Source organism: Megalops cyprinoides, chromosome 3 (genome assembly GCF_013368585.1).
Source record: "Megalops cyprinoides isolate fMegCyp1 chromosome 3, fMegCyp1.pri, whole genome shotgun sequence".
NCBI classification, from domain to species: Eukaryota; Metazoa; Chordata; class Actinopteri; order Elopiformes; family Megalopidae; genus Megalops; species Megalops cyprinoides.
In genome coordinates this window covers 18,582,823-18,609,779 of record NC_050585.1, presented here as the reverse complement: position 1 = coordinate 18,609,779, position 26,957 = coordinate 18,582,823, and the positions used below count along the sequence as shown (strand labels likewise).

The following is a 26,957-nucleotide window of genomic DNA, read 5'->3' as shown; positions in this document are numbered from 1 at the left end:
CAAGCCCTGATAGTATTTAAAAATATACATATATACTTCACTTTTTGTAAACAGCACCCTGTATTTCCACGTCTTTGGAACTCTGGAGGATGAGACAGCAGTTCTTTTTCTAGATTTGTCAAAGAGGGGTCTGAAAGACTAGACATGCACAAGCTCATGCACACACACTCGCATACAGACATGCGCGTGCGCACACGCACACGCACACACACACACACACATGCTCAAACAGCTCATAGGTTAGGTAATGGAGAGGAAGACTTGAACCGGAATGTTAGCAGAGAGGCCGACAGACACATGACGCAATGATTAGTACCTGAACACATGTGCAGGACAAAGAACCTGACAGCAAGAAAAAATAAATAAATAAATGCATCAACACAACCTACTGTTTAAGCCTGTATCTGCAGTTAAGACCTTTGTGTGTGAAGCACCACTGTGCAGTTCAATGCTCTTGTAAACCCTTTTAATTTGCACCGGTTCATTTGCTGATGTTATTCACCACTTCGGCATGCATCTTACAAACACCCTATGTGTTAGCAAGCAAAAGAATGAAAAGAATGAGAAACAATGATCCCTTTGCAGACTGAAGGAACGTGCTTTTGAGGTAATGGTGCATACCGGCCACAAGTGCTGTCATAAATCAAATAATAACCCCACTAAGCAAACATGGTCAATCCTAGCGTTAATTCATTCCAGTAATGTATATGACAAAAAACGCTGTGCTCCAGTGAGACTAAAGAGGAGTACAGACATGGTTATTTCTAGCCCACACAGTTGGAACAGTCAGTGGATGTTTGACTGTGGCAGCACTACTGTGACCATCAGCTCCATTATGTACAGAAGGGTTTGTTCGCCCAGTCTCTCACACACACACTCTCTCTTCCTCTCTCCCTCACACTCTGTCTCTCTCTCACACACACTCTCACACTCTCTCTTGGAGTCTTGAGGCCAGTTAGAAATGAAGAAATCCCATTACAGCTGGGGAATTAAAAAAAAAAAAAAAAGTAAGTTTACAATTGCAACAAGTTACATGCAGGCAGCTACCACATTAAAAAAAATCAACTCATTTAAGAGGTGTTAAATTAAATAAATACTCATAAAAGAAACCACAATCCACACTGCAGACACAAACACCACCCCTCAACATTACTGACAAATACACTGGGGTTACAGGGCAATAGAACATTCTCTTTCCAGCTTTCAGTGGATTTTGTGTTGTCTGTTGTGTAAGTCAGCCTTTTTAGGATTACAAAATGTGACCCCCTGTCTAATATTAGAAAAATGGACCAGAAAAATAAAGCTGACACTTGAGTCTTTGTTCAGTAGCTTTTGTGAAGAATCGTAGTGCAATTAACTGCGGCCAGTCATGACGGAAGAACATATTTAACATTTCCCGGCTTTCGTGCCCTAGATTGAGTTAAGAGATTTCACTCAGTTCGGTTTCTTACCAGAAACTTTGCTCGCTTGTGTCCAGACCAAAACACAAGGGTAAATATTCTACTTGGTATATTGCATTTTACACAATTTTAAGATGAATGCTTTGATTAATATTAAAATCCTTGGGGCAACTTCAAATCTGTCATTACCCTCCACTACCCTAGAAAACCTGAACTCAATGACAAATCAAATCAATCACACTCAAATGACACTGCAACATATTAAAATTACAGTTCTTTACCTCTCTGCTAAGCAAAAACATATCTCCCAGTAACACCCCAAAGTGACTGGAATACCAAAAGATGAACTTATCAAACTGTGTGTTCTATCAATACATAAATACAATTGTATTTACATTAAAATAAAGTATAAACAAAAAATAGAATTGTAGTTGTCTTCCAGTGTTTTAGTGTTACAACATGTCTGGAAAAAAATTTAAAAAGTAAAAAACCTGATGGTCCACATCAGAATAAAAGTCATTTTCCTTCCTCCTTTCTTTAAGGCCACTTCAGGATTTTTCTTCTCATAAAAAAGTACAGCAAAATATAACACAGTCACTTTTCCCTTGCCAATGGGGAGGACACAGAGAGAGAAGAAATCAGACTCCACTGTTGTGTGAGAAGTAATGTTTTCTTCACACGGCCACCATCGGCTGTGGAGCGAGAGCCGTGCTTGGAGGAAGGAGGAGGTGGTTTCCCCCTCTTTCTCTGGGTAAGCTTGTGTGTCATTCTCTCCCTGTTACCTCTGCTCCCTTATTTTTAGCATCCCATTATCCTCCTCTTCTTCATGTAGCTCGCAGACAGGAACACTCTGACAGAGGATGTCCCCATTACTGAGCCAAGAAAGTAATCTCTTTCCCGCTCCTCTGCCTCTCTGCTGCCCCTGCGTCTCTCTCAGGCGCCGGGCAGCATGTCCGTCAGGATGTCGATGAGGTTGTCCAGGCCCCACAGGTAGCCGTCCTCTCGGTTGCCCTCCACCCAGGGCGTGCGGTGGTCCAGGGTGCGCGGCGGCGGCAGGGGCACGGTCTTCCCAAAGTCGATCATCCAGACCCGGGCCTGCCCCGTCTCCTCGTGCACAAACAGCAGAGAGCTTCCCACCACCTGCAGCAGTCACAGGGCAGGAGTCAATGCTCTGGTATTGTTACTTGCAACATCATTTGTATTTTAGTGAGCGGAATTGACATCTGTATTTATACCAGGTTGCTCTTGATGAGGGCTCTGGAGTGGCTTAGCCAGTAACAGCCCTCACTCCAAACCCAGGCTGGGCCCTGTCACACAGAAAGTCTCTCACTATGACCAGGATATAATTGGCTTCCTCAAACTGCTTGCAGTGCACTATGGGACTTGTAGTGCATAGAGACGTGAAAACAAGTGGTTTGACAGGAACAACACATACACACAAGCATTCCTCACCTCATGTGCCCTGAAGAATTCAGATTTTTCCAGGACCATACGCAGCTCCTTTAGCCTCTGCAGGTAACTCTTCTGTGGGGAGAGGGGATGAGAGGGCAAGGTTTACTGATAAATGGTACTCCCATGAGCACCTCTTCCACACATATACACACCCTGTAATTGACAATTTATCCTTGCACAGCGTGTTCTCTGAGTCAAGGGCAGAACACATGACTGTGGCCATGAACGCCTAACAAGGCCTCCTGTGTCCAAATTCAGAACTATTCATCGGTGTGAAGTATTTGTGTGTGCTGCCAAACATTACAAATGATTAACAGGTTAGTAAGGTACAAAAGGTAAGGCAATGATATCACCATTCATAGCTAACCTAATGATTACCTTAACAGTACATGTGGGACAGGTAACATGTAAATACTGCCAGGGGTTTGGTCACCTTGAATGGAAGGAAATACCCACCAGAATTTGAGGGTTCCGGTCTACAAAGTCCTCCAGGGCCGCCTTCACCTGCTCCCTGTGCTTGGTCTTCTTGAAGCTGGTGTTGCACGTGCCGTCGGCTTTCTGCACAGATAGGAATGGAATAGGATTGAGCCATGACACTGTGTATCCATGTTTTCTCTCATTCTTTCCTCTCATCCTATTCCTTTCATCTCGTCTCCACCCCACCACTGTGGGGGACTCTACCCCTCACCCCGCTCACCTTGATGCCCTCGATGCGGAAGCCCAGTGTTGCCGTGGAGCTCAGCGTCTCCCTCCACTGCATGTAGCGGGGCTTCAGCACCCCCTGTTGGTCCCTCTCCTCGGCAGTGGGGGCCATGGGGTCCACCTCCACCATCTTCTCGTACATGTCCCGCCTCAGCTGAGGTCTCTCCCGCGCCTTCACCAGCTCCTCCTCCAGGTATGTCCTAACAGGGGGGGAGAAGACGTGAATAATGCTGGAGAGAACTTTGGTCATCTGTCCACAAGGGGGTGCTAACCACCCACTTAAGTAATCAAGAATATTTAATACTCATGAAACAGAGAGGGTGTTACTGTCAAACAGAGGAACATTAGAGGAACATTATTAAACATTTTTAAACAGACTTACAAAAAAGGGACAACCTATACTCTCAGACAGGGAGAAAAGTACACTTAAGACACGACCCGATTTCTGCTCTCTTTTTTGTAATAAATTTTATTTTTACTCCTTGTGTATTGGGTCTTGGCCATCTTGCAAATTATTGTTTTCTATCTGTATATATGCTTTTTTTAATCAATAAAAAAGTGTAGTCACAAAATGAAACAGCATGATAAAGCAGCATACGGCAATACTGATACTTTCAGTGCTGAGAGCGCTAGTGTTTACAGTAAGCACTGCTCGCTCATGTCACCGCAGGGGGGGACAGAAAACCCCACCCGGCCCCCTCCTCGGTCCTCACCGGCTGCCCATCTTGCAGTCCATGATGGAGGGCGAGACGAAGTCAGCCAGCAGGTCATCCATCAGGTTGTAGTCCTGCTCGTCGCGCTGCACCACGCCGTAGTAGCCGGGCACAAACGGCCGCAGAGGATCAGCCATCAGCTTCTGCAGGCACTGCTGCTCACACTCGCAGTACCTCTTCAACAGTTTCCCATAATCCCCTGCCTGGAAGTTCCCTGTAAGGGAGGGGGGGTGAGAGAGATAGGCGGTAAGGCAATCACAGAGTGACACATGACAGAGAAAAACAGAGACCTGAACTAAAAAAGACTCACAGTTCTTAGTGACAACACACGTTTACAGAAAGAAACAGACACGCTCACAGGATGAGAGGGCACAAAACCAATATGCTCTTCTTAGAAAATGGGAACATTTTTCCAGAAAAAGAGATGAAAAAAGGACTCTCCATTCTTAGAGGAAGTGGCACCTGCTTACAGAAAGACTGAAAAACCTATTTATTGTTCTGAAAAGGGAAAAGGGAACATGCTCACAGAAAAAAGGACAGAGGAAAGGACCTAACATTCTAGGAGAAACAGTCACACATTCACAGAAAAAGAGCACAAGAGAAATGTATTTACTATTCTTAACAGAAAAAGGCATAAGCTCACACAAACAGGACAAGAAAAATATTTTCCATTCTCAGAGAAAAAGACACACTTTCAGAGAGAGAACAGAGAAATGGATTTACCAGTCTTAAGAGAAAAAGGCACATGCTCACAGACAGAGGACAGAGAAACAAATTTACCATTCTTACGGAAGCTGGCGCACAGTGAGAGAGAGAGCGGAAGGACTGAAACGCAAACAGAGCTGCAATCCTTACCTGCATGGCCTGCGAGCTGCACCCAGGGGTATCGCTTCTTAAAGGACACCATGAAGGGGGACCAGTGCACCATGGTCTTCACCTTCTTCCAAGACTTGCTCTGCGCAGACGGAGAGGGAGAGAGAAAGGAGCCCTGAAACATCTGCTTTCACCCACCCTGTTCTCCAAAGTCTGTGAGGCGATTCAACACCTTGAGCTTTTCCACAAAGGCCACGTGATCAACAGCAGCAGCCTCGGTTTCCACCTGAACGGCAGGTGAGTGCGTGTACAGGCGGTAGGCAGAACGCCCAGACAGATGCGCACCTCCTCCTTACACACAGGTAAAGTCCATCAGCTTATACATTACCACTCCCCCCCGACTCTGTCAATACATCTGGGCGTCAGGTAGGGCAGGGACGTTTCAGACTCCAAGGCCTAGACCCGCCCTGATAACTGCTGACCCGGGACACACCATTCCTCCCGGAGGAAATCATTGACTACTGTGTGCAGTGACATGGAGTGGGAGAGCTGAGATTGGGCTCTGATTCTTGCGCAATCTCTGGCAGGGCAATGTCCAGGAAACATTCCCCAGCAGAGGCCTCGTTTGGCAAACACACCAAAGCTGGGAAACATCCCTGTTCCCAGCTCGACCCTGTCTAAATAATCACTCAGTTACTAAAGCGCACACACGCACACACACACACACAGGAAGCACTGTCTGAGGTATTATGAAATAGGACATTCCCTGTGTTTTAAATTGTTTGACGCAGATCCTCTGCATATTTGGTGGTAATGAGATAGAAAAGTGTGCTGATTGAGGGCATATGACTGTCTCTCTGCTTTGTCTCTCAGCCAGATTCACCTCTGCGGGCAAGAGCATCAGCAGCCCAGGGAAAGGTCTTTCCAGGTCTGTGAGAGGAGACAGAGCATGACAGAGCCTTAGGGGGCCAGGCATGAGCAGTGAGGGTAGAGAGACACACTACACCCTGCGCACGCACACACACACACACAAAACCAGGCAGTATACCACGAAACTAACCTTGCTTCCGTTATCACTGAAACACGATGACAGTCACGTACTTCCACTGACTTCCACAGTGCAATGTGAGCCCTGAGAGGTAATCACCCACCTGACAGCTCCTCTCTCAGAGACAGCACACACCTGCTCAGCGCCAAACATGACGCTGAACACTCTGCCGCGCTCTCCTCTCCCTCTACCTTCTCTTCCTTTCCCTCGTGTGCGTGTTTCTCACTGGCACAGGTGGCCGCACAGCTAGTTCCATCTTGTCACCTGGCAGTCGCCCTGCTCCTTCCAGTCTCCCACGCCCAGTCGCCTTCCAGCAAGTGTGACGTCAGTGCGGGACACACCTGACCTCTCGCAGACACTTCACATTCACATTCACATTCACTTCCACTTCCCTCTCTCCCTCTCTCCTTCTCTCTCTCTCTCTCTCACTCCTTTCCACCCTATGTCTCTCAATCTCTGTCAAAAAATCTGAATACTCATGGATGGATAAGCTTTGGCAATTTATTTTGATTGTCCTTGTTTTTGCATTTTTACTGACCTTATCTAACCACATGAGTACATCTAATTGCCATTGATGACCTGCCCGAGAGGCTTGCAACATAACGAAGGGAAAGCCAGCACACAAGCTGTGACAGGCACAGCGCGGCTGAGCAGGAACAAATCAGAAGAACTGAGTCTCCAGACACTGACTGGAGCAGCGCGCCACCGCTCTGTCGCGGTGATACTCTGTCGCGGTATCATGCGGCTCTCTGCTGTCGGGGATGCTTGCCTTACTGCCAATGCAAAATAACCCTTAATCAGGCTGACTCTCCCCATTACCAGCATCCGTCCTTGCTGACAAAGACTCCCGTTTACCTACCGCTCTCGGCCGGCTTCGTCCTCTCACTGAGCGATGCGGCAAGGATCTTGCTCCTTCACACTCAACACACGAAGAATCTGAGGCGCCTACGTTTTGAGTGGCTCCGGCTTTCAAACTCCCCCCGTCCTGCAACACTGGTTGCAACGTTATGGTGTTGACTGGGATCGGCTTCACAGGGAGAGGAGGAGGGGGAGGAGACTTGTCTCCCGCACCACAGCGGAGCGCGGCTCTTTCAGCGGGCTGTCGTGAGCCACGACTCAGGACACTTAGGACAACGACCCCCCACGGCGGTATAATTAGATCCCCCTTCCCTGTCATTAAACCAATTTACCTCACTGCTGCGTCACCGCGGACAGACCGGACACGGGCAAACGAGAGATTAGGCGAAATCCAGCTCACAGTAAGACTGAAGCAGGCAGGGCAAAAGGCTGAACCAGGGAACAGGTCGTAACCCTTGATGCGGCTGTCGATGACAATACGGCCTCACAAACAAACAGGAATGGAACGGTTGCATCATCAAGGCGCGCACACACACACACACAAGCAGAACTGTGAGAAGCTAGCAGGGGCATTTATCTGTGCCTTCCCTGAGTGGGTGTAGTACAACTTCCTTTTTGCTCCAGGAAAACTGCTCAATGTAGTCCCTCCCTCCCTCTGCTCATTCACTCGAGAATTTGGCCGCTCATACGCGCACACGTGCACATGCTTGCACACAGATGCACACGCAGGCACACACACCCACACACACACACACAGAGCAATGCCAGACAGAGGCAGTTAGGCCCACTGCTTTTCACGCATGCCATGGATTGATTATAACCCTCCACTCCGGTCTGTGGGTGGGGGAAATGCACCATGGCTTCCAGTCTAGCCCACGAGCGCAGCGAGTCCCGCTGCCCGACCGCAGCAGTGTGGCAGGCCGAGCCTTCACAGCGCGGCCAGCGCCTGCCTCATCAGGTCACAGTGACACAGTGACGTAACGCTATCACACCCCTTATTCCCTCTGTGGGCCGCTAACTCTTCCTCTCCCTCTCTCTTCTCTTCCTTCCAGCCAAATTCCTGGGGCTAACACAGGCCTGGCTTGTCAGTAGAGAGAGAGAGAGAGAGAGAGAGAGAGAGAGAGAAACCAGTCAGGCCAGATTAATACCCCCAGAGCAAGAGAGAGTGGGGCTCTGTGCACAAGGAGAGGGAGGCAGAGTTCGGCATTATTCCTCCCTTAAAATGCCTGCCATTTTGATCCTGGGCCAGGCTGGGTTTAGTGCCACTTCGCCTTCACTTCACTTGTTTGCTGTCCTCTGTTCATCAGTTTCGGCCTTTCATGTCTCTCCTCCTACTCTGTGAACAGTGCAAACCACGCCCTACCCCTCACTGCCACACAACAACTCCCCAAGTTCGCACATTCCTCTGCTCGGCCTCCCGCATTTCTCAAATTCAGCAGAAGGCGAGGGCTTCACTCCTGTCGGGCCTGCGTGTCTCCTCACAACCCGAATTTTAGGTCCCGGGTGGGGTCTACTGAAAGAGCGAGAATAGCGAGAGTCTTAGAGACAGGAAACAGAATCAGAGCCGTATAAGGAAATGGTCGCTTAGCAACAGAGCTACCTCCTGCCCAATTTTCCATTACGTGCCCCAGCTATGCGCGTTTGGTACAGTAAGAGTGCATCAGCAAGCGTCTGCCTCGGAGCACGTCTCTGCGCTTACGCCTGCCTCACTCTTCCCCCTATGACAACAGACAACGAGCTCAGACATAAACAGTGACTTTTTGAAATTTACAACCACCCCCCCTCCCCCAAACCTTTTAACAAGATTCAAAAACTGTTCCAAATACATCATTGTTCACACTTTGTCTGACCGATTCTGACTGGAGTGCAGCTTCTGCAACCACATAAGCTTGCTTTCCGATTACGGTCAGTCAAAATCAGGAGGTCAGAAATGATACTGATGGCTCATCGTGTGAAGTCTGCAAGGAGTCGATATCCCCTCAGGATTTAAACTATGCTTGAAAAGCACAGAGAACCAGCATTGTTTCCCAGTGGCCTTATGACCAATTTTCCCTGCAGTGATGTAGGCGACACGCGGTGCCTCGGGGGGGCGGTCAGTGACGGAGGCTGGCTGAAAGAGAGGAAATGAGTGTGTGGATGAGAGCGGGAACCATGAATGGAGGGGAGGGGACGAGGGAGAGAAAACGGACTCTTTCCTACACAGTCACAGCCAGGATGTTTGGACGAACTCACGCACGGTCAATTTCCATAAACTGACTCATGTCCAACAATGTCACTGCGGAGCAGAACTTTTTGTTCACACCCAGACACACTCACACAGTCACATGCACACATGCTCGTATGCTCATGCACACACACAGACACACACTTCCCCCATGCCCTCACTATCGGCCGTTCCTTGAGACAGCCGTTCCAGCCTCTAACACTACTGGCTGTTTTCTGAGGAGCCCATTCTAGTCTGCACTGGTCAAACAGAAAATATATATATTTACTAAGCAAGAGAAGTTCACAGAGACAGTGACCTGACTGATCTTGCTTTGTGTATGTATATGTGTGTGTTTACGGAATGTGGTTTCTTTTCCACAGGAAGACAAGGATGAACGAACTGGAGTGTGTCAGTAGAGTGGAATGTACATGAGCTAATGTGCTGATGCGATTCTGCACTGTGCTACCGCACGTCAATAGAGTTTCCACAAACTGACGCCCTGCAGACGAACTGTCAGTCCAGGAACTGCACATCACTGAGACCCCTCCCATCTATGGCTATTTTTAAAAACAACATCCTGCTTTTTCATGTGTTATCATTCCTTACATTTCACAGGTTTTTAGACTTCAAAGACTCAAAGTCCTCTCTGTCTCTCACTCACACACGCACACACACACAGTAGTTAGCCCAGGGAGACACACATAAGTGTCATTCACTGCCAAGTGCATAAGGGTGGTAGTCCGTTCATGTTAGATTTTGCATAACAGAGGAAAAAGCCAGGGACAGTTTTGGACAAGCTGAGTTCATAACAAAGTCAGTTACTTAAAACAAAATAAAGAAAAAATCACTAAGCTGCAACCTGGTAAAAATCAACCATAGGTTGAATATTGACCTTGACCAGAAATACGCACTGTGGACTCAGTTTCAACTCCACCCTAACTCACATTTGAAAGGTTTCAAGACGAGAGTTGACCTGACAAGCTGCCACCCCCCTCCCCTCCCCAAATGTATGAAAAGGCAAAGAAGAACACATCAGAATGGAATGTGCCTGACTGAGCATGCCGCCATGATTCCATGCTGCGTTGTCCGAGAGAATTTCCACGAATGACCGCCCTGCAGACGGTCAGTCTGTCCATGAACCCTGTGCTACCAAGGCCCCTGCCACCCACTGCCGTTTTTTTTTTTTTAAAAAAAACATTATGTGTTGTCTGCAGGTGCATGTCTTGGTGCATTAAACCCCTACTGTCTTCTGTGTTGACTACAGCTATCAGAGCACAGCTTCGCGGCATGTCAATATTGTCATATGACACAGTAGTTGTCTACAAACAGCTCTCTTGTTAGGGCAGGGCAGTATACTGTACACAGCCACTCAGCCCACAAGTTTGACATGTTATTTTTTTCTGATTTATCATCTGCAGTCTAAATGTGGCCTGTATCTGGCTTCCATGGCAGAGTCTTCACAATCTAAAACTACAGTGGCCACTGTGTGAGCATTCTGGCATCATGACAACATTTTCAACTGTAACGTATCTTCTAAAGTCATTTAAGGAGAACCCTGGGCAAAACAAAAATGCAACATATTTTATAATAAGTATTGAGTACCCACATGCACTCATTGCTTGTTTTAAGCTGTTTTGTGTGAGTTTTTCCATTCACAAAACACCAATTTGCTCACTGACCGTTGTAGAAAAGTATTGTGTTAATTTATTCTGTGTTTTAATAATTTCACAATTTAGAAAATTGAAAAACAAGGTTTGCACTAGTATGCTCCATCGAAGAAATATGTAGAAACAATGTCTCTCTGTTTTGAGAATGGAAATATTTCTCTCCCACACTATGTTTACAAACCTACTACATATCTTTACACTATGAATGGGTGTAATATTTGTGTCAGTGCAACTAGTGTCACCTGTAGATGACATGGATATCTGAATGTTACCTCTGTTGCATTCATTGAATTTGTACTCACATTCTTTGAATTTGAACTGACTTGTAATATATCTACAACTAATTCCCATTCTGCTAAAGCCCGAGTTCATGACATACAAGTCGGTGAAGATTACGAACACCCGGTTTCCCAAGCTCACCTGTGGCTGAACACGTAAACCACCGTATCACTCTTGGGATGGGACAGAAGTGCTGGTTGAATGTACACAAGCACACGGTGTGCTGCCAAAGACAAGGATATGCGTCTTCGACAGATCGAACGCTGTCTTTGTGTGTCTCTGTTCAGGAGCAAGATAGACCAGATGACTGACTCATGACAAAAAAAAAAGCTGCTGCGTGAGTTGCTTAGTTAAATAAACGGCACTGTACGCAAATTAGATTTGAGTTTGCACGCAACTCCACACCAAAGCTCCGAGCAATAAAACATCATTGATAATCACACACTTATTAAGTCATTTATAACAGCAGTAAGACAAATGCATAGCAAAGTACGGATCCCCTCGACTCAGGTTCTGCAAGGCTCATTTTAAACCACTATTGCCTCTCGAGCTGCGAAAGAAGATTAGTTGATTCAGGCATTTCAAGACGATTATTGCTCGATTATATTGATTAACGGCCTCCTGGTCTGACAGTCTCTCAACACTTCTATATTTTCGGTATTTACCAAACAACACAGCAATCTTGAGACTGGCGTTGAGTAGCTGGAGCAGGTCGCTCTTCTGGGAGTCTCTTCTGATTGCACTGTCTTAGAAGACGTGCCAACGGCCAGTGCCTTCTACATCGCTGTAACACGAGAACACTCCCATCGCTGCTGCACTCTACATCTGACGAAGCTGTGGCAGTTTTCTCACAATTTGGAACTGGGGAGTGCTGGTCTCAATACCCCGATGGTGAAACCAGAAAAATCACCCAGTGCTGTGCTCCATAAGACACCATGTACCACTGCGGTAGTAGCTAAATGTTCAATTGTCAGTGTCAGTTAAACTGGTGCCACAGATTGTGGAATACACACCACGATAACCATGACTCACTCCCTAACTGCAAAACAAACTGACCTGATATCTCGCAAATGACTCTGTCTCGAACATTTAGGAGACTGCTCAACTAGAATTTTCAGTTGTTGTTTTAAAGGACTTGCCAAAAAGGGGTTTAAGCGAGATAACAAGAACTCAATGATTAAGGCTTCTTGAATGATTGATGATACAAGTTCTCCTATGTCGAATAACAATTGCACACAGACTCACCCCAGCAATTTCATCCGGACTGCCCAGCATCTGAGGCGCAGCCGGGTGGGTGTTGAGCTCCATGTCGCTGCCAGTGAAGTCGTCTTCGGATTCCTCAAAAGAGGACGCTGGGGACAAGCCGACGGAAGACGAATTCGAGAGTTTTCGGAACAAGAGCGGCGGAGTGGGGGAGCCCCCAAAGCCGCTGTCCGAGCAAGGCGACTCTTCGTCGGCATGTATGTCAAAGGAGAATCCGCTGATTGCCGTGGCCTTCGATGCAGTTCGGCTGGATCTCGAATCGCAGGTCACAATGAGTCGTGGGATAATCCCAGAGGAAGCTTGACTATCTGATATGTTGCTGCACTGAGTCTCGTGTTGTTGTTTTGCGGGGTCGGTCGGGGCGAAAATCTGTTTCTTTGAGACGTTGGGAGAGCTGTGGCTCTTTTCCCCCTTGTTCGGGCAAGGAGCCGCGATTGCCGGAGTTTTGGTCATCTGTGCGTGCAGGGTACTACGTACAACAATGTTGTCAGAGGAGTCTGCCACAGCTGAATCCTCAACACTACTAAGGATGTTGTCTCGATTGTCCAAATACGAGTTCTTATCTCCAGTGGGTATCACAATCTCCTCCTTCGCTGGACACGAGTGGGCAGGGCCTACCACCACCCCCCATTGTACCCCCACACCCGGACCACCCCCGTTCCGCTCGATACTGACATCATCGAGGAATGCCTGCTTATCCATGGTCTACACCGAGGCATTCCGGTCATAGTCCTCTCCCGCCGTGAATGGATCGCTGTAAGGGTCCCAGCAGCCAATTCCACAGAGTCCGCTGGTCCAGAAAACACACCGCGTCTCATCTAACAATCCTCTACGGATATGAGAGCCCTATACCACCGCTCGGATTGCCGCGTGCAGTCTGCTAGCTAACAACGCTGAGACCGTCTCTGTCTAGCCGTCCATTGATTCCCCACTCCTAATTAACCCCACAACCGGTAGTATTCAAACACCAGTACCTCCTTTAACAGCAACAAATCCTTTTTTTCACACGATTCTTTAAAAACACTTCATCCTTCCGCTCTGCTGTCTGTTTTTGTCATTTGTTTTGTACCAGCCTTTTGTTGACTTCCCTCCCGCTTTAGCCGAGGCGCGATGAACATAGAAAGATTGGCCCATTTCGCAGTCCGTACCGTTGATTGGGCAGGGTCCATAAAAAACAACTGTCTGGAGACCACGCCTTATGCACTGGAATGGGTAGTTCACGTTTTTTGCTCCTCCCATCTCCGCTGCGGTCTGATGCGCCTAGTGCAACGCTACAGACGGGCATGTGGTCTTGCTGGGTGACGATTTGGTTGGTTGCATTTGGCAAAACTGCGGTTTACTGCATTTGTCATCCTGAGTAAACAGACCATGAATTATGCAAATAAAACATGAATAAATTTGATGAATTGCCAATTTCCAAGAAGGTACAATAAAAAATGAATAGGTTCGCTTGCAAGTGTCAATAAACCCACTGCATTGTATACTGTTTTCTTGTTCGTCTTTAAACCCAAATCACGTGCTTTAGGGTGTAAATTAGATAACCGTTGTAAAACTAAGGATAAAAAGTTTGGACTATGATTACTGCAATGGTTATCAGGGAATATTGCCACTGCAGCACGCTCAGCCAGCTATGCAACAAGACAAGTGTCTCAGTTAAACCGGCGTGTATCTCTTGTACTTATATGCTGCCCTCTAATGGTTGAAAGGCCAAATACATTTATGAGGTCCTCTGCCACCGTCAAGGCTTTTTTGTAACAATGAAGCGTGACAGAATGGTGTTTTTTTTAAACAAAACTCTGCGACTGTCATGTAGCGTGCGTTTTTAAACACTCTCGTACATTAATACACAATGAACCGAAAGACGCGTTTCAGTACACTGAACGTTAACACTCAGTGTCATTCTCTGTCACACACACAGACCTGCAAAGGCAAAGTAACTCACAATTGGAGTCTTACTCTTCTGCGCTATAATCACATTTGTGGCTGCTGCTTTGGATACTGTGCAACATTCTTAAATGTTTTCACCAAAAATGTTACTCCAGAGTTAATGCTGAAAATTAGTCCAAAAGCCAAACTGACATCTTAACTAACAGCACATTGATTTCTTACACAATGCGGAAATGTTCAAGTACATATATATACCGGGATAATCGTAGTATTTGGAAGACATGGATAACAGCTTCTTTGAATCCACGTACACCTTTTAACCTCTCCAGTCTCAATTTCAGCATAGTTCTAAGAACTACACTTCACATAATTTAAAAAGACAGTGGTCATTGAGGTCCTTCTGAGAAGAGAGAATAATTCTGTGGCAGTGCACCTAAAACCAGAACCCTTTTGTCTGTCCCGACCGAGAGCTCCCTCCTTTGGGCGGGCAAAGATTATGGTGTATCGGGTTTCACTGAAGTTGCGATTACCAGCTGATTTTGGCTTTGTAAATGGGTTGTTATGGCAACTGGAGACACAGGACAGAGGAACAGAAAGTAGACCTGTAGACTTTTGTGTAGATGGGGGTTGAAAATAAGGGTATGGAAACTCCACTGTGTCAGATTTCAACCCATACCAAGGTGACAGGTGGAGGAACCTCAGGAGCAACTGATCTATGCTGTTTTATGACAGCATGGCTCTGAATAAATGTTTACAGTTCACTGAATGAGTATGAACAAGTGTCTGATTATGATTTTGATCATTTGGACAAGAGGTCAGTTCAAAATTTAGGAGCACTGGAGTTAAAGCCCCACCACCTGTATATGTCAGATTTTTGGCTAACCTCAGACTGTATAGTTTTGTATGGAATAATGGGCTTGGTTAGATATCACAGAGCTATCTCATTCAGTGTTTTGTAGGCAAGTGGGAAAACTTTTCCTGTTGTGTAAAAGAAAGACAGTTAAAGGAAGATACTTCAGGTGATGTGATCATTTATTTTTTTTTCTTTTAGTTCTCCTTGCAACATGCTGGATCATCTGAGATCTGTACTCCCAAGATCTTTATTCAAGATTTGTGTGTGACCACACTCAACAGTCAAAAGTACCCTGTAAACACAATATAATAACCCTACATAAATATTATTATAATACTGTGTATCATTTAGGCTGTACATTTATTTTCAGAGAAAAAGGAGATCCTTGCCCTCAGGTTTTTTAGATGCTCAAGCTTTCATTTGGGAGGAAATCATCCATGTGTCTCTTTTCAAGAAGGGTCGATATACATTAATACACATAAAATGGCAGGACATTGCGGAAGAAATGTGACAATATGTATTCTCTTCATATGGAGGTGCTGATTTCTCTAGCTGTTAAACATAATTACTACAGTCATCCCCACAAAAAAGAAAACAAACTTTGCCAATGTAGTTCTGCACAATCAGGATTTCATGGAAGAGGACAAAAAAATAATACAATGTATATGTTTTCAAGGAAAAAATACCCTGAATTACCCTGAATACAGCCATATCAATTTCCTATAAATATGATTAATATGCATAGTCAAGTTAAACTGGATTCAGAACATGTATAAATACAAACCATCTACCTGTTTACAAAGCATGGGAAGGAGAAATACAGAATTAGAACAATGACATTGGAACTAAAACATTTTCAAAGGGAGCCATTTCCAATAGTTTCAATCAAAATTAAATGAGGGTGCATCTTTCTCCAGTCCAATAAAATAATCAGTGTTAAGGCACATATATACAAACTTGCACATCAAAAGGGTAGTTTTCTATCCACTTAATTAAAATTACCCTGACTTGTCATGAATGTAATGGTCATGTATGTTCTTTGCATCCTCCTTTTTTTCACAGAGCAGCAGCTGTTCTTTCTGATCCAGATGTTTACCTGGGAGGTAGAGAAGCCTGGCCCTAATTAAGACCGATACCAGCTGCCGCATGTAGAAGAGCTCAGAGACAACCTGCCTCCTCAAGAAGAATCAGCCAGGCCACATTACCATCACACACACACTGAAGAAAACTCCACTGCAGATAGAAGTGCAATGCTGACACATCCAACCATCAGGATCATTCCCACGCAAAGACTGTGTAACATCTTACTCAAAGTAAGGTGGGAAAAAAGCACTAGAGTTGGCCTAGTAAAGTGGATCACAGAGATAAAACTAAAACCCTGTCAAGGAAGTACCAGTTTGGGTAATTGAAACTGTCTGGTTTGAGGGAGTGACCCACAAAAATCGATATGCTCACATCCTGTTAGTTTAAAGCAAATATCTGTCAATTTTCCAGTTTCCAGTTTGTAGCATTAATTTGCCCACCTCAAACTGTTCAGGCAAAAGCTTTCTATGCGATTCCCTCTGACAAAAAGGTAAAAATTCCTGGACAGTGCAGGCCATTTGGTCAATTTGATACTGCCTGTAAGCAGCCTGAAATTTGGGAATGAGTAAATACAGTGGAACTCCTCCTCGTTGGGTCTCTGCTCCTGAAAGCTCCTGAAGCCAGCATGCTAGGCAGGTGTGCACCAGAGCTCTCCCATCAACACTTCATTAGTCTGTGGGCCCAGGGGGCTCCCTCTCATCCCTCATGCAGGTGCTGCCTTTCTCAGTGTCACACCTCCCACCTGGCGCAGTCATAGAACCCGGCCCCAAGGGTTCCATCCCGTGCACCTTGTGAGGCTGTCCTCCATGGAGCTCGTGCATCTGGAGACTCGTTTAGCAGTGCCCTCATCTTACTGCTGTTAGTCAACCAACCAAACAGCACAAGACCCCCGAGGACTGGTAATCAGACAGTGATCACTCTGAATAGCCTGTCACTGGAATGTAAGTCCACTAACACATTACATGTGTTAGTACTTGATTGCTGATTACTTAAAAAATTAGAAAAGCCTTTGTTGTCCTTCCTCATCAATGCTATTGAGAAAGGGCCAATGAATCCTGAATAAAATAAGACGGACTAATGGTTTTCCTGCCTTCAAGTTGAACTAAATGTAGATTTCTCCAGAGTGAGTCATTTATGTGCTCAGACACAAATGGAGTTTCATCCAGGAAAAACAGAAAACAGTGTTTGATTATTTAAATATTTGATCTTGGGCATCATAGAATTTTTAAATATCAAATTCTTGGCATAGCGCATTCCCTATTACAGACTACAACACCACCCCATCCCCACAAGTTCCAAAAGCTTCCACCAACATAATATTGGAACCCTACTGGATCAGCATTTAGTCAACGCAGACAACAAGGAGCTGTAGACTTTGCTGCTGCAATTCTTAAAAAATCAGTTATGTTCCAGCCGTGTCAACAGACCTACAATTGAAAACGTTACAATATGCAAGCAAACTGTGTGTGTATGGTAGATATGTGCAAGAAATTTCTATATGGCTACAGGTATAGGACATGCATGTCAAAACAGATGCACACAAAAACAGATTTTTATAAAACCGTATATTCTAAAACTCATCACCAGTAGGTCCAAAAAATACAAAAAACACTGAATCATTCCTACTGAGAATGATTAAAATACAACTATTCATATACTCACATCCTGTGCGAGAAACACACCACCAATGACAAGTTCATTAAACACTTGTTACAGTGGACAGAAATGTATAAAACAAACGAACACAAAACATGAGAATCCTGAGGTGTCCCCTCTGAAAAACCTGTTACACACAGAATAAATTAACGTCCATTCCCAATCACACGTGTGGCAAATGTGCCTCTTGGACCCTTCCTTGGCGCCCCCTGTCCTTCTCTCCACCTCTGTCTCACAGTGTTCAGATCTGACTTCCTGCTGCAGCCCCAGGGAGCAGAGAGTAAGAACAGGTATCCAGTGCAGGTGTGTACAAGCTTTTATATGCGTGCAGGTATGTGGGTGCGTGTATGTTTGTATACAGGATACTGTAAGAGACCTGTTGTGTTTGTGTATGTGTGCGTATGCATGCACGTGTGTGTGCGTGTGCAAGATCCTGCAAGAATCTCAGGTCCCTGTGTGTGTGCCATCAGTCTGCGCAGGGCACTAAGCACAGGTACATCCCCAGGGGCGTCTGGTCCAGGTGTGTCCCTCTAACGGCCAGTGTCCAGGTCTCTCATGTAGTCCTGCAGCGCCTGCAGCCGGGCGTCGATCTCCGACAGGTCAGCAGCCCCATCTAACGAGCTCTCTAACCACAGCATTCACAAGACAGGTCACAGAAAGGTCAGCACTGTGGTGGTTCATTTAATGCTCATAAGACTGCGTTTTTCCAAAGTGGATCTAGGAAGTCCAAAGGACCTGTACTACCACAACACCATGAATGAATCTGACTAGCTCTCCTAAGGGTTGGCATCGGACTGAAGGTGGGACAGAGGCACATTTGCATTATCCATCAGCCGTGTCTGAAAACTGAAATGTTTTCTCAAATGCACTTGGATTTACTTCAGTTGTGATGAGAAAGCAGGTCCTTCCTCCTGACTCATTTCACTACAGGAAATGCACCCACTTCAGTTTCACATCTACACTGATCCCTGGGTGGGATTTTTCCACTTCGTGAAAGAGAAGTGGAAGCAGTGAAGTTGTTTCATGCAAGCCATTACATTAGGCTAAATTCTGAGCTAATAACCTCACCCAGAGACTTCTACAGCCAGAGACCAATCCAGATTAGTCACATTGCTCAAAGGGACTGGAGCTATGCCTGACTTGGGAATTGAACCTGCGACCACTGCGCTATAAGCCCTGCTCACTGCACTGCTACCCCTTCTCCGTACCTTTCTCTGTGGCTCTCCCCCTGCGCGTCGGAGTGCTACAAAGGGGCTTCTTGGCTGGGAGCCGAGCTCTGGGCTGGAGAGGAAAGAAGAGGAGAGGAGAGGTGAAGAAAATCAGTGTCAACATGAAACGGCACACTGCTGTAAATCACTACCTTACCACCTCTGGTGAGACTGTCATCACCATTTCAAACCAGTAAACATGGTAATTACGGTCACCCCTGACACAACACTCACCATGGCAGGGCTGCTCCAGGAGGGCTTTCTGCCTCTGCAACACAAAGTGTGACAAGCGGGAACACCATTGTGAACAGGCATTTACAGCTTTTGTAGCATTACAGTACTAAGCAGTTTGAGTCAATCAGAGCAAGCCCGGCCCCAAGTGGCTCAGTCAGCAAGGTGTGTGCATTGAGTGCAAGCAGAGCCCTGTAGCCCGGGAGGCCCAGATTCTAAACCGACGGTGGCATTTGCTGACAATGACATCCCATAGTGGCAGAACAGTGACAGTTAAAATCAATCTTTCAGGACAAGTATTAATGTTGATAAATTCAAAAAAGAGGCACACACTGGTTAACTAAAAGTACACTCACCCCTCAAAAAATTCATCAGAAAGTCTCTTTCATTGAAAGAACTGTGTCACAATCACAGTTTGTCTATTTTTATTTCTGTACAACATCAGTTATGACTGAATTCCATCTAAATGGGTATTTTAGCTCATCCTTAATTCAAATGCAATAGGTACACAGAGTACACCAACCACACACATACACACAATATGGTCTGTGCATAAAAACATAACATGAGGAACAAATTGAGGACATTTTTTTAACTCATCTGAAAAGAACTCACCTGGAAGGGAGGGGCTTGGCCAGCTCTTCCAGCTCAGCCATTGAGCTGTCAGAAGATCGCCGGCTCCTCCTACTCTCCACAGAAATGCTCCTCCCTCTCCCTGCACTGCCTATTCTGGCTTGTTGGGGGCGTGACTCTCTGGAGCGGGACCGTCCCCTCTCCAAAACAGGGGGCGAGGCCATCATATCCCTCCTTATTTTCCTTTGGCTAAGAGAGAAACAAGGGCTGGCATAATTATTCACATGACATTAAAGAGGATCAGGCACAAAATACTGCTCGCATAGCGTTGTAACAATTTTAGATCTGAAAGTCATTTTTTCTTATCATGTAATACACATTACAAGAGACACTCGCCATTCATGGGGGATTCATTGCAGAAATCCCCATAGATGGGCAAACCTGCTAATACTGCACAAACAGGATGTAATAATAATAATAATAATAATAGTAATAATAATAATAACAACAATACATATAATTTGTCCAATTAAATGCAAGAGGGATGACAACCAAAAGGCTGATGGTTTGATTCCCTGCAGGGGTGCTGTTGTTGTACCCCTGGGCAAAGTACTTAACCCAGAAATGCCTCATTAAACATCCAGCTGTATAAATGGACATGTAAAAATTGTAACATATGTAAGCCGCTCTAGATAAGAGCATCTCCTAAATGACAGTAATGTAATGTATGTAAGAGAGGGTGAGTTGGTGCAGCGTTGATCAGCGTTCAGCAAGAGTGCTGCCTCACTCAAATATTGAACACTGCACATCACAAATCTACGAATGGCAAGGGTCTCCTGTATATAATAAAACAGCCAAAACAAAATGGCATCTAACCACAAGTGAAACTGCATTCAAAATACCAGATAGAGTGACAAGCTCAAACTCAGGAAGAGAGATGAGAAAAATGAGAAAGAAAAGAGAGACAAGGCTGCTGACTTTTTCAGATCTGCCTCTTTCTGCCTGCGCTGCCGGTCCTGGATGTAGGCTGTGGGGTCGAACCGCTGCCCACGGGCTCCTGGGGTGGAGGGGGATAGAAGAGAGGCATGATGGGAATCAGTTGACTCCTCCTCCTCAGCTGTTCAAAGACACTAAACCACTGAAGCATCAATTACTGACTGCTCCTCTATTCCTCCAGGAAAAATGCAGGGAAAATATACATGTTCCCCCTCACCCTACCACTGCATTGTTTCTTTCATTTTCTCCAATGGGAAAACATGAAAAACGTAAATAGGACAAATGTGTAATGAAGTGCATTTTGTCGCTGGTTTCTATGGCGGTATCAACGGTTTTACCTGTGGGTGAGGGGGAGGGTCTGGGGACGCGGGGGCGAGACCCCGAGGAGTCCGCCCTCCTTCCCCGCCCCTCCAGCATCCTGCCCCTGTCCTCCATCCTCTCCCGGGACCCTGAGCGTGCCCTCGCCACCCCGCGCTCCCGGGACACCGAGCGGCGAACCTCCACGTCCCCTCTGGAGCTGCTCCGGCCGGACAGCATGGGGGTCGTCCTGCTGTGAGAGAGAGCGCCATGCAGACGGAGATGAACAGCATCCAGGCACTTCCATGGGAAAGGGTTAAGGAAAGGTCTAATCACTCCTACACCGTGTGTTCTACAAGTCTGGATTTACCATTTGTAAGACAAAAGGCTCTGCTGTCAAGACCACACATATGCACTGACTACCTCATTGCTCCGCTGGACAATCATTAGTTACATCAGTTTTCATCAATCGGTAGTATGCAGCTTACACGTTTCTTATAATCAGTAACAATGGACAGCAAGTTCTGTTAAACAGTATGTGCAACAGGGTCAAGACAGAATGGTATCAGTGAGAGTGCTGTAAATCGGCTCAGCTTGATCTGACACACAGAGATACACTGCACAGGGAGGGAGACTCAGTTTGTTTATAGGGGGTACGTAGTGAAGACGTGTGCTGTCCTGCTTTATCTGTCCCTGTATGCAGACAGGTCAGTACAAAGCAGAGGTCTTTGGAAGGCCTGCAGCTGCCTGGATCCCTTACGTCTCATTCGCTGAGACACCAGAGAAAGGTTTTCCTCTAACACTGGACACAGATAAAGGCATAGGAATGTGCGAGACGAAGGAAAGGCAGAATGTCTGGAGTGACTCACCCTCGTCGCAGTGACGCAAGCTCATTGGTCAGACTCTTCACGCGAATCCGAAGGGCCCTCTCTGATGCCTTCAGCTCCTCCAGCTGTCTCACAGCGCCCCAGGGGCAGAATTACCAATTAAATATGAACATGTGCTGAGAAAATATCCATATTCACCTTCACCGCAACTCTCAACCTCATCTCTACACACAACAGGAGCGTTTGTCACAATTATGTAAATACATTGGCCTTTCCATGCGAGTCCTTCTGTAATGAGATTTTCAATAAGGGACAATACTGCAGTTCGCTGAGCAGTACTTTTGCAGGATACAGCTTAGAATGCAGATGTACAGCATGAATGAATACATCCCATTAAAGCTAAGTAGAGCACACTACTGATGTAGACAACACTGTGTTTGAAAATGAGTGATGTTTTCCAATGTGACGAGTGCTATACCGGACCTGCTCCAACAGGAGGCGCTGCTCCTGCCCCCTCTTGTTAGCTGAGCGCTGGCTCTTGGCCCTCTCCCTCAGCAGCTGCTCCTCCAGCCTCTGGACCACGTCCCGGAGCGCCCGCACAGCTCCAGCTGGGGTGCAGCCCACTCCAGCCCCTTGCAACCTCTCCAGAGCCTTGGCCAAGGCCTCCTTCTCCTCCCTCACCAAGGCCAGCCTGACAAGGACAGAGGAAGGAGTGGCTCACACTTGGAGTGGCTGCATGGCTTGCGGTGGCTATCATTAACAAACAGGCATGGCCACATTGGGTGCATTTACAAAAGAGGGCCCAGAGAGCCACGACATGGTGGCCATTTTCATTTCACCATACATCCATTTCCAGTGCAAAAAAATTATGCAAAGAAATGACATGTTCATAAGGAAAGAGTCAGTGATACCTTGGCACCCTCCTCTGCTCTAAGGAAAGAAACTTACTCGGCACGTAGTTTTCGGGTCTCAGAGTCGGTATGTTTGTGGCCTCCCTGGCCTCCGAGCGCACTCAGCTCCGCCCTCAGGGCCCTGATCTCTCTCTGTAGGGCCGCTGGGTCTGGTTTGCCCTGGTAAGGCAGGGGCAAGGGGTAGTGTATTCTGAATGGGAGAGGGAGAAGCAGAAAAGACGGGTAAGGACTCCACACACAAGCGAAAATGCATAGGACTCATGAGTGAAAGGAATGAGGGGCCATGAGGGGCCACACCCTGTCAAACACCATTCTTTGTCTGGGTATAAGAAATAAAGAAATGATGCTGCTGGTAGAATGCTTGTTCAACAGGGGCTCAGTTCTTTCCAATTTTACTTTACTTTACCGAGTCTGACCGGAGCTTTTACATGAACTGGTCACCCAATCATTTGGTCTGAGGAAGACTGGATGGCTGCCAATGGCTGACATCAGCAACTATGTGGCCTGTTACTCGCAAACCCAGCAGACTCCTGGCCCATATAATAGCAGTGAAACTGCAAGTCCAGCCCTGGTGAATGGAGCAGTGATCAGGGAAGGGGGGCACAGACCTGTCAAACTCCACTGTGTAGATGAGGATGAGGTATCGCTTAGCGCTGAGGGCGGGGGACTGTGGCTGGAGGCGGGGTCTGCCAACCACCCCTGCCTTGCGGTTGCGTAGAAGTTCCAGGTCAGCATAGGTCAAGAGGTCAAGGGACACAGCCTCACTGGTCTGCAAGGAAGCATCCACAGAAATCAACACTGCACCACTACCTGGCATGGACTAACTGCCTATAGCACGTTAAAAAGCAACATTTGATACAACATGACATACCATCTCCAGTAGGTGCTTTTAGTCTGCTATGCCAAAAGACCTAACTCTCAAGCACAGGCATATCATTTGTCATGGATTAAAGAGAATTACTTCACTAAGCAAAAGAGAATCATTATATTCACATGGAAGCCTGTTATGCATAAGCCACCTACAATACTGGCAAAACTCCTGAACTGAAATGCTGCTATGGTTCACTGACAGCCCATTAGAACTGCCAACCAAAGCTGGAATAACAACAAACTGTTATTTGGAGCCCTTCCACATATACCTGACAAAAGCCATAAGATTGCAGGTTGAAGGATGTCAAACTACTGCAACAGGTGTCCAATGCTGTTTTTGCACATTGGACCATTGCATAAATGTAATCGGTTTATCTTTAAAATGAATACATCCTTAAAACACTGTTATAGGTCTGCAATTTTATTATTGATAATAAAAAAGAAGAATGTAAAGAAGCATGACAACAAAAATAACAGCAATGGATAGTATTAATTTTTAATATCTTACAGTTACTCGTTTACTCATCAGACACAGTCAGCATTGACTTCACTACTGCACTGCACTTTGACATGATGAGAGTATTTTTTTTAACGGCACACACTCACACAATACAATTTGGCACTGACACAAATGGTTCATTTCCACTAATCCATGTCCAAATGTGCCTGAATGCAGCAACATCATTAAGGGCTTTTCCACCTACAGCCATCTGTAAGTGAGGTGACACTGAAAACAGTTAGCTCTAGGTACAGCTGGCTACCAAGTACTCAGTGTTTTTACAAGCCTTGCTGTATGACATGGGAGGAAACAGCCCTTCACAAATCTATGTAAGCCCTTCAATCTCCCACAAATAGAAATTATTTCTGGTACTGAGATCCAGAGAAAAACATCAAAGTAGATACTGAACAATCCAGACAGACAGAGACCTAAGGTAGTAATACGACATCAACAAGGTTATGATTATCTGGAAAGACTTCCTTCCAGAGCTAACTGCACCCCAAGATGTAATGAACTCTGTTTTGTGATTGACCCGTGTCTGCTGGGGCTTTGCCACTATGGCGGCACGTGGTGACAAATGGAAAAAAGGCATACAGGGCTCACAGCTCTTCAGAGTGAAATGTCTGAAACCTGACCTTATTAACTGCAGACTCCAGCATATTGCAGAAGATCGGGAACTGCTTGAAGTTGCCAGTCTTGCGAGTGAGGTCCTCAATGTCTTACAGAAAGAGGATACACAGACGCGTATGTATTAGGGTTAAACTCAACGAAGCAAAGTTGTCCAAAGGCATTTTTACCATGCTGTACTTACAGGCAGGGTCAAACTCCCCCCTCCACTGGTCAGCGGTCACAGAATCCGTAATTTCCACAAGGAGCAGCTCCTCCTCAAGCTCGACCCGCACAGAAAACTCCACCCCACGGAACTCCATGTCTGCCAGCACAACTGTCCCTACCTCCATGGCGTCTTGTGTCAATCACATCCACCACAGATCGGCAAAGACAGCACTGTGAGGATGCAGAATAAGGCCAATAAGAGAATATGACCGATTGCTTACAAATACAATGACCTATACGTTATATAAAAACAACGACAAATATGTTTAATTCCGCAACAAACAACGAACCAAGCTAGCCAGCAAAGTGCTGGCTATGTAGCTAAGCAGGTTACTTGCTTGTTAACTTCATGGTGAGGACAGCCAATGTTAGCTACCTGTATCGGACATTAGCTAGGTATTTGTTAGCCAGCAAACAAGTCTGCTGCTGATGCAAACGAATGACAGAAATCACATCTACCTCTACTACAGGAGACAACTGGCTACATGATAACCAATTTCGTTCAGATAACTGTAAAAGCACAAACAAATGGCCAGTGAGCCAGTTGGCTACCTAACTCGGCTATCTAGGTTACGTTAGCAACCAGGCAAAAGCCTTGAAGACAGATGCAATGTGTGTACTTAGCGAGCTATCTGGACGACAGCTAGCTAACTGATTTTATATTTTGCATATACTTAGCTGGTTATCAGATGAGCCTTCCACCTGCCTACAGCCACCTATTTAAGTTAGGTCAGACTACGTTTAAGATAACTGAATCTCCTGCTGGACTCAAGCTGTTCGCTAACGTTAGCTGCTATGGTCTACAACTGAACTGCAAGGCATGAAGTAACGTTAGCTACGTAAGCTACAAAGCTAAATTAACACAACGACACACTGACGACTATCCCAATCGACTAGCTAGCTTACTACATTTGGCCACGATTCAGTCACTGGTGGATAAATTAGGAAGTATAATAATAATTTGCTCCTAAAACTACTGTAAACTGCCTATGATCTAGAGAAACTGACCAACTAACTCACGAAAGAGCAAAGTCGCCAACATATACATACCCGAAGCAGGGTGACGTGCAGATACAAACTAATCCCCAAATAGATTAGTTACATTCATGTAAATACGGTTCTTTGGAGCTCATTTCATATTTTAAAAACAAACAGCTAGCTATTTAGCAAGTTGGTGAACTAGTAACACCAACACACATCGTCCTTACTTCCCTGGCAGTTTACAAGCTAGTTACATCTGTTGAATACAGCGGTTCAATAACCGGGAATTTCAGATACCGCCCTGTAATCACTGTTGACGCCATCTATTGGCTGAGATCTCAAAAGAGGACAAGGTAATTGTATGAAGTTCCTGTCAATCACAGAGTACAATCATAATAGCACCCATCGTGTTGTCTGTCTCATCGATTTCAATAAGCCAATTGGCTATAGTACAAACTTTGGCAAATTTGACATATTTTCATTGGTTGATATACATGTCATTTATATTTTATTCCCACCATTTCCACTTTACCGATGTAGAATTCCCACCCACATATTCTGTATTTGGCCTCTAAAGAACGCAGTCAATTTAATCTCAATTTAGAAATTGAGATTTTGGCAAAAATGAGACAGAGTCAAGTTTACAAAACCTAGGGGTAAAGAGAGTCATGGGACAATCCTGGAATTTGTGGGTTTTACTAAATTATTATTAATACGCTTTTAGGGTGACCATACGTCCTCTTTTTCCCGGACATTTCCTCTTTTGGGGACGCATTTTTTAGGTCCCAAAAAGAGGACATGTCCGGGAAAAAGAGGACGTATGGTCACCCTATGGGCTTCCAGCACCTGT

General features: G+C 45.8%; 2 protein-coding genes across 2 annotated transcripts; both read right to left on the bottom strand.

Moving 5' to 3' along the window:
* Window positions 1-1,073: 1,073 nt before the first annotated feature.
* Window positions 1,074-13,523, bottom strand: itpkca (inositol-trisphosphate 3-kinase Ca). Its single transcript, XM_036524837.1, has 7 exons — window positions 12,384-13,523; window positions 5,123-5,222; window positions 4,268-4,481; window positions 3,550-3,754; window positions 3,309-3,410; window positions 2,853-2,924; window positions 1,074-2,540 (listed from the first exon to the last, which is right to left on the bottom strand). Exons 1-7 carry the CDS (start codon window positions 13,101-13,103, stop codon window positions 2,334-2,336), a joined length of 1,620 nt encoding a protein of 539 aa, XP_036380730.1. The 5' UTR covers window positions 13,104-13,523; the 3' UTR covers window positions 1,074-2,333.
* A 4,476-nt stretch (window positions 13,524-17,999) lies between these two features.
* On the bottom strand, window positions 18,000-26,314 carry ccdc61 (coiled-coil domain containing 61). The gene is made up of 13 exons (XM_036525427.1): window positions 26,177-26,314; window positions 25,104-25,297; window positions 24,928-25,010; window positions 23,532-23,692; window positions 22,961-23,113; window positions 22,496-22,703; window positions 22,055-22,137; window positions 21,227-21,435; window positions 20,871-20,949; window positions 19,935-20,141; window positions 19,323-19,356; window positions 19,089-19,161; window positions 18,000-18,505 (listed from the first exon to the last, which is right to left on the bottom strand). The coding sequence occupies exons 2-13, from the start codon at window positions 25,249-25,251 to the stop codon at window positions 18,411-18,413; spliced, it is 1,533 nt and encodes a 510-aa protein (XP_036381320.1). The 5' UTR covers window positions 25,252-25,297; window positions 26,177-26,314; the 3' UTR covers window positions 18,000-18,410.
* Window positions 26,315-26,957: the final 643 nt, after the last annotated feature.

Bases quoted from the DNA above. Each gene is read 5' to 3' on its own strand.
- itpkca (XM_036524837.1), bottom strand. From the start codon at position 13,103: ATGGATAAGCAGGCATTCCTCGATGATGTCAGTATCGAGCGGAACGGG. The intron at 3,411-3,549 runs GTGAGCGGGGTG...CTATCTGTGCAG, and splicing joins TCCGCATCGAGGGCATCAAG to AAAGCCGACGGCACGTGCAA. The intron at 2,541-2,852 runs GTGAGGAATGCT...TGACTGCTGCAG, and splicing joins AATTCTTCAGGGCACATGAG to GTGGTGGGAAGCTCTCTGCT.
- ccdc61 (XM_036525427.1), bottom strand. From the start codon at position 25,251: ATGGAGGTAGGGACAGTTGTGCTGGCAGACATGGAGTTCCGTGGGGTG. The intron at 21,436-22,054 runs GTGAGTCACTCC...CTCTCACAGCAG, and splicing joins CTTGCGTCACTGCGACGAGG to GACGACCCCCATGCTGTCCG. The intron at 18,506-19,088 runs GTACGGAGAAGG...TGCTGTGGTTAG, and splicing joins GGGGAGAGCCACAGAGAAAG to AGAGCTCGTTAGATGGGGCT.